This window comes from Acanthamoeba castellanii (assembly GCF_000313135.1).
Source record: "Acanthamoeba castellanii str. Neff unplaced genomic scaffold scf7180000084697, whole genome shotgun sequence".
NCBI classification, from domain to species: domain Eukaryota; phylum Discosea; order Longamoebia; family Acanthamoebidae; genus Acanthamoeba; species Acanthamoeba castellanii.
The window spans coordinates 115,317-122,031 of NW_004457437.1; the positions used below are offsets into that span (position 1 = coordinate 115,317).

Consider the following 6,715-nt stretch of genomic DNA (forward strand, 5'->3'; position numbering starts at 1 on the left):
CCCAAATACTGGAGTGGTCGCCGCTGCCAGCGGGCGATGAGCGCAGTGAGCTTCTCCCACACGTCCATTCCTGCTCCCGGGCGAATTGGAGATTAGAGAACCACCGATGGTTCCGGGGTCTGCTAATGTAATTGGCAGTAGAAGAGTACCCAGCTCTTGCAAGCGTTGCAGGGCATCCCGGTGTGTGGTCGTGCGAGCCAGGAGTGCGAGCAGACCCGGCACCTGGAATAGGAATGGCACTCCGTAGTTAGAATCGAAGCAACGAAGCCCTCGATGGTGTGGGTCACTATTGCGTGCGCACCTCCTTGTCCCGTCGCACTCTCTGGAAGTGCACAGCGCGCCAGTTCGTGCCCCTCCGTGTTCGCCACGTGAGGTCTTGCCACACGCGCCACCGTGCCAAAGTCAGCTGCGCACGTGTGCGGAAGAAGGAGTAAGCACGGACTTAGCGCTAAGTCCAAAAAATGGAGAAAAATGGAGAAAAAACAACAAATTGATGATGCAATCCAATGAGTTTCGCACGCAGGAGGGGGAGGTCATCGAACGTACGCGTTTCCACAGTGCGTTCTCTTTGATTATCACCTCGCGCCACCCGCTGCAGACGGCGGACGCCACCAGGACTGCCTCCACGGCTTCCATCGAGGGTCGTGATGCTGCGGATGGCGCCAATCGCGAGTTCTCCTTACTTTCATTTCCTCCGCTTCCTCGATCAGCCTCGTCTTCCTCTTCATCCTCAGTGCACGCGCTGTCTTCGCCCATCACGTCCCACGATGTCCCCTTTGTATATCCATTCTCTGGCAGATCAAGGCCGCCACCCGCGCGATCGTCGCATTCAACGTCCTCTGTGGTGCTCGTGGTCGTGCTCGACACGAGTTGGTCGAATATGGCCGCCAGCAACTCTAGTGGCAGTGATGTGATCGTGGGCGCTTCTTCTCGTTGCATTCTTCAGCCCTTCGCTTTTCTACTCTTCGCTTCGACCAGCAGAGGATCGGCTGGCGCGTAGTGGAAACAGCACCCTTTCGCTCTCGCTAAGCTTGCAAGCAGCCCAAATTGTTACGTCGTTCGTTCTCTGTCAAATCAAATTCGCCCCTCTAGATCGAGATCTATCGTTTCTATCAAATGTGTGCGGGCCTCTCACCACAAATTCGCGATGGAAATCGTGGATGAGGGTGAACGCTCAATCTATCTAAGCTTGTTGTTTAGATCTTTCCCGTTGCTTGGACAGGGGGCTCGCGTGCGGTTCTGTTCTCTCGCGTGCGTCGTGGGCAGCTCGACGATAGGGTCCCGCCAGCTGTGTGGTCCAGCCACAAAACGCCAAGGCCTCCTGCGATCCACCCAAACGCGCAGATCGACCGTTCACTGACTCTTCGCGGCAAGCAGCCAGCAACATTTCGCTATTAAGGCTGATGACGTGTGCCCCGCGAATCAAACGGCGCCTCGCGACCTCCGCTTCCGCCTGCCAGACTCTTGTTTGTTTTGCTGTTCTGGCGTACGCCAGTGGAAAGATTCATAGTTCTGGCCGGTGAAGAGTAGTTGTGGCAACGTGATTCCCGCGGTCTTCAACGCTTAGCTGTGCTGGTGTGGCCAAACTCCTTGGGGGTATCAAGTGCAGATGGTGTAGAACCCACCAACTGAAGTATGCAACTACGTAGCCCACCATCTCGCTGCACATGTTTTACTGTTTTGTTGTTGTATCTCTTTGGGTTGGGGTGTGATGCACATCTCGGTGCGCGCTAAAAGAGACAAACGAAGAGAGAGATAAGAGATAGCTATCTTATTACTTGGCCTCGAGTGAGTATGGGGATCTAGTGGGCCTTGCCGTGCTTGATCTCCTCCCGGAAGAAGTAGAAGATGCCGGGGCTCTTGTTGGTCTCGTTGTCGACAACGCTGTTCTCGGCGGCGGTCTTGAAGAACAGATACCAGAAGTGGAAGAAGCCACGCTTGTCCTCGCAGTGGTACTCCTTGAGCACGGGCTTGATGGCCTTGGTGGCCTCCTCGGCGTTGTAGAACGGCAGGTACGAGAAGATGTGGTGCGTCACGTGGGTGTCGACGATGTGGTGCGTCTTGTAGTCGCCGAACCAGCCCAGCGAACGATCAACAGTGCAGAGAGCACCCCTGAGGAGAGACCCAGTGGGTGAGCTACAGCGAACCAATAATACGAGAACACTGCACATGATGATGACGATGACGATGAAGAGGGAGGCCAACCTGAGCCAGGTCCACTCGGTGGCGTCGTAGTGGGGCAGGATGTCGTCGGTGTGCTGGAGGAAGGTGATGGCCACCAGGTAGGAGTTGGTCACCAGCACGGGCGGAATGTAGAGGGCGGCCACGAGACCGAAGCCGAAGGTCTCGCCCAGCTTCCAGAGGGCCAGGGTCCACGCCACAAGGCCGAGGTCTGCATTACAAGAAAAAATAAAATAAAATACGAGCACGCGGTTATTATTCTATTTTTTGTCCGTACAAAAACCGTCAAAGGCTCGAGTTGCAAGACGAGGTCCATACCAGAGAGAAGGATCTTCCACCAGTCCTTCTTGTTGAAGATGCTGGCTTTGGGGTCGTAGTGGGACACAAGCTCCTTCTTGGGAGGGCCAGAGGCGTTGATGGACTGAACCGGGTCGCGAGCGATCAGTAAGCACTGACAACGAGGGAACGAGCCCACATAATAATAATAATAATAATAATAAACATGGAGTGGTAAAGGTACCAGGTAGAGCGGCCAGCCGAGGAAGAGCATGACGAAGGGGATGACCCACCTTTCGTAGAAGGCGAAGAGGGAGGGCTTGTTGGGGTGGGGCAGCTCGCCCTGGTCGACCTTGGCCCTCTGCTCAGGGGTGATGGTGTGGGGCACGAAGGGCTCGTCCTTTGTCTGGTTGTGTTGATCAGCGTAGTGTTGCACCAATGCGCAACGTTAGCGAAGTCTTCGGCCGAAGAGAAGAGAGTTGTAGACGAGGGCTTGGGGGGGGGTACCATGTGGTTGGTGTAGTGGTGGTGCTTGGCGTGGGAGAACTTCCACGAGAAGTAGGGCACGTAGAGGACGGTGTGGAAGATGAAGCCGACCGTGTCGTTGAGCCACTCCTGCGCCACGAAGCCGCCATGGCCACACTCGTGGGCCAGCACCCAAATGCCAGTCCAGGTCAGACCTGCGGTGTACACGATGGCACGAGAGCGAGTGCGTGAGTCACGCGTGTCGTGTCGTGTGTCGTGCCATGGTGTGTGCCGTGGCGTTGGTCGTGTAGAGTTGAGTTGAGTTGAGCAATCGGTGGAGCAGGAACGTACCCTGGTAGAGCCAGTACGCAACCCAGCAAGTCCAGTTGAGGAGCGTGTTCTCCTTGGTGAGGCCGTCGAGGTAGAGGATGAGGAAGAGCCAGATGGTGCTCTCCAGCAGATCCACGCCCAGATAGCTGAAGGATTTCTGCAGTACGGGAGACCGAAAAGAAAATAGTGAGCACCATTCGCTGGCACAAATGCAAACTGCCATCATCTGCAAAGTCCGACAGCACATGGCAGGCACCAGTGCATCGCTGAAGATTAAATGCAAATCAAAAAGTAGCAGCGGCGAATCTGCGGCCGTGTAAATGAAATGCATTCGAAATTGAAATGTAAAAACGTAGGAGGGACGCAAAAAGGAGAAATTCAATAATCAAAGCATAATAATAAATGTAATGGCGAATAAATAAATAGAACGAAGGCGAAGGGAGGCGCACGAGCATGCTGTGCTTGAAGAGATGCGGAGGAATGGCGCCCTTGATCTGGCCCAGAGTGAAGGGGGCGTTCTCCTTGGGAATGATCGGAGCGCGCTCCTTTCCGCCCTTCTTGGCTGCCTTCTGATTCAGTGTCTGCGTCGTCGTGATCGTCATCTTGAACTCGTTGAACTTAGAGACCTGGAACGAGCAAACGACAAGAGATCGATCCATAAGATTAGGGCTTCAATCGACACGCGATCGCAACTCCGATTTTGCCCAAAATTCGTACGCATAGAGTAACGTTAGGCCGCTGGGATTACTAATTTCATCCATTGGTTTTTATAATTCGCGTTGCATTGATGGTTATTGCCGTGAAGCGATGGCCACGCTCGGATCTCTTCGGTCAGGGAGAGGGGAGCGGGAAGGCGCACCTTGAGAGACTGAGATGATCGGTTCAATTTTGATCCAAATCGGAGAAGAGACTCGCCCCAATTAGATGAAGATTGAACAGTGAAAGAGGGAGGACGCGCGTAGGCCACAAGAGAGAGGAGCACTACGACACTAGAGAGGGAAGGAGAAAGAAAAAAGAGGAGCCCCACCCCACAAGCAATAAAACCGAAGCACAAATCCAAAGCGGAAATTTCGGGGTTTCCTTTTACGGGGTTTGCCGGGCCAATGGGCGATTAGGGTTGCTTTTTGCCTCCTTGTTGGGTTTCGCGAGAGATGCTCGGGCACAGTCATAGACAACAGAATCCTAGCGGCTGTTGCACAACCTCATCGAAGTGTTGGACCCGCACGTGAACTGGTTGGGCTCGGGTTCCCCCGCGTGAGGTCAGATCGAAAACGATTCGTTGGCAACTCTTCCATTCTTTCCTCCAACAGTTCTCAAGCGTGCAACCATTGTGCCGCAGAGCCGATGCCTCAGTAAAGAGTACAGTGTTTTCGTTTGGGTGGCCTGGTGAGGATGTTGCTTGGCGGCGCATTGTTGTACTTGTTCCTGAAGGCCTTGATGTTCGCGACCAAGGTGGTGAAGCACTCGGCCACGTTGATGTTCATCTTTGCCGACGACTCGATGAACTTGCAGCCTGCACCCCCCAAAAACTAAGCAACACATTCACCAACAGTGGCTCGCAGCACTGGGCACATACCCAACTTATTGGCCAGGTCCTGTCCCTCCTCGGTGGACACCTTCCGCTCGGACCCCATGTCGATCTTGTTGCCGACGATGACGATGGGAATGTCGTCGCTGTCCTTGGCGCGCAGGATCTGATCGCGGAAGTTGGCAACCTCCTCGAAGCTGCTCCGCAAGGTGACGGCGTACACTATCAAAAACCCGGCACCCGTCCGCATGTACTGGTCTCGCACGGCCTGCGCTCACGCGTGTGTGGAGAGTCAGACCCAGAAACCTGTCGCTGCACACGCGTGAGGCTGAGGTACCGAGAAGTCCTCCTGCCCGGCCGTGTCGAAGATATCTAATATACACTCCTCGTCTTCGAACGTGATCTGCTTACTGTGGTTGGCCAGGGCAGTAAGTCAGAGCCTATGTGAGTTCGGGGATGCCCGCCAATTGGCGGATGAAGAAGAACGCACCGATAGCTATCTTCCAATGTTGGGTCGTATTCTTTGATGAACTTATGCGATATGTATTGAATGGTGATACACGACCTGCGCGTTGATCCAGGTGTCAGCAAAAGAAGAAATCCAACTTTAATATTGCTATGTAACCCCACGTCAGACAACTGTCGGGCTGAAACAGATCGATTGAAAGGGGGGGCGACGTACTTGCCTACGCCACCAACGCCAACGAGGACCAGGCGGTAGATGGAGTGTGTACTCTCATCTCCCGGCTCCCCCAACACAAGTCCCTTCTCTGTGACTGTTCCCCGCTGCTTCGAGATGGGGGGGATGAGATGACATTCAGCTCATAGAGTTTGTAGGGGAGATCGCGAGGGGGTGGAATGGCGAACGTTGTGTTTGTCATCCTCCATTGGCGCTGGAGATCAGGGGCAGATGGTCAGGAGGGCAGGTGTTGCTGTACGTGTTCCTTGCGTGTGTTCAGATTCAGCGAAGTAGCAGGGACGAACGTGGAAGAGTAGATTGGGCTGGGTCCGAGTGCCTACGCGTTACAGTGTGAAGTATGTAACTTGATGTTCTCGGAGGTCGTACCACAAGCCAGAAGTGTAGATGCCATAAAAGGACACTAGTTTTTTGGAGCCAAATGGGCAAAAATAAGAAAGCTCCCCGGGCAGGGTTCGAACCTGCGACCTCACGGTTAACAGCCGTGCGCTCTACCAACTAAGCTACCGAGGATTAATTGCTTTACACACCGATATTAAAAGTAACATGTTGCACTATTCTGTTTTGCTGCAGCCACTCCTCACCCACGAACCCGTGGTACCATCTGTGACAGCATCTGCCTGTTGTCATCACTCAGTCATATGAGTGCAACCACCCAGGAATCTACTTTTTATTCATCCTCATCATCTACTTTTACTTCCCTCATCGGTAGTGTCTAATGCTACATTTTGTTTACATTTTCTGGTGTGGGCGAGTTTTACACGTTGGTGTCATCGCCCAGCTTGGCCAGGACGTCCCTCAACTGCTCGACCAGTTCGCTGCCGTCCTCCTCCAGGCTCTGCTCAACGCCCTTCAGGTGGGCGCTCAAGTACCGGGCCAGGAGGATCAGCGAGGCCTGCTTGGCCTTGACTGGCACGTCGCTCTCGGCAGGCTTGCCGCGGTCGGCCCCGCTCAGCACCTTCTGGTAGAAGCGCTCGAGGGAGGCCTTGTTGGTCGAAATGAACGTGTTCAGCTGCTCCATGTAGGTCTCCTTGGCACCGGGCAGCGTGTCATTGGCCAGATTCTGCAACACCTTCGACACCAGGATGAACTGCCGCTGCGCCACCTGTTGTCACATCGCCCACCAATTGGTATGCAACCATTAAGTCCCGTCTACTAGTATGCGTGGAATGTGGGCTGCGTGTGTGGAATGGAGCGTACGGGGTGGGGCGGGGCGTCGAGCAGGCCGTAGACCTGGG

General features: G+C 54.4%; 4 protein-coding genes across 4 annotated transcripts in view; all 4 read right to left on the minus strand.

Moving 5' to 3' along the window:
- Window positions 1-286: 286 nt before the first annotated feature.
- ACA1_128980 (uncharacterized protein) lies at window positions 287-636 on the minus strand (the record flags this gene model as incomplete). The annotated part of the gene is made up of 2 exons (XM_004338945.1): window positions 287-406; window positions 547-636. 2 exons carry the CDS (start codon window positions 634-636, stop codon window positions 287-289), a joined length of 210 nt encoding a protein of 69 aa, XP_004338993.1.
- Window positions 637-1,802: 1,166 nt separating this feature from the next.
- ACA1_128990 (Bifunctional microsomal desaturase) lies at window positions 1,803-3,854 on the minus strand (the record flags this gene model as incomplete). Its single annotated transcript, XM_004338946.1, has 7 exons — window positions 1,803-2,112; window positions 2,170-2,392; window positions 2,500-2,602; window positions 2,702-2,863; window positions 2,965-3,137; window positions 3,274-3,409; window positions 3,702-3,854. The coding sequence occupies 7 exons, from the start codon at window positions 3,852-3,854 to the stop codon at window positions 1,803-1,805; spliced, it is 1,260 nt and encodes a 419-aa protein (XP_004338994.1).
- A 747-nt stretch (window positions 3,855-4,601) lies between these two features.
- ACA1_129000 (Raslike protein rasS, putative) lies at window positions 4,602-5,668 on the minus strand (the record flags this gene model as incomplete). Its single annotated transcript, XM_004338947.1, has 6 exons — window positions 4,602-4,765; window positions 4,829-5,048; window positions 5,118-5,190; window positions 5,271-5,345; window positions 5,463-5,566; window positions 5,648-5,668. The coding sequence occupies 6 exons, from the start codon at window positions 5,666-5,668 to the stop codon at window positions 4,602-4,604; spliced, it is 657 nt and encodes a 218-aa protein (XP_004338995.1).
- Window positions 5,669-6,234: 566 nt separating this feature from the next.
- ACA1_129010 (uncharacterized protein) overlaps window positions 6,235-6,715 on the minus strand; it is a gene marked incomplete at both ends in the record, with an annotated part of 3,330 nt that continues 2,849 nt past the window's right edge. The window contains one exon of the mRNA XM_004338948.1: window positions 6,235-6,582. Coding sequence (XP_004338996.1) covers window positions 6,235-6,582 — 348 coding nt within the window. The remainder of the gene's footprint in view (window positions 6,583-6,715) is intronic.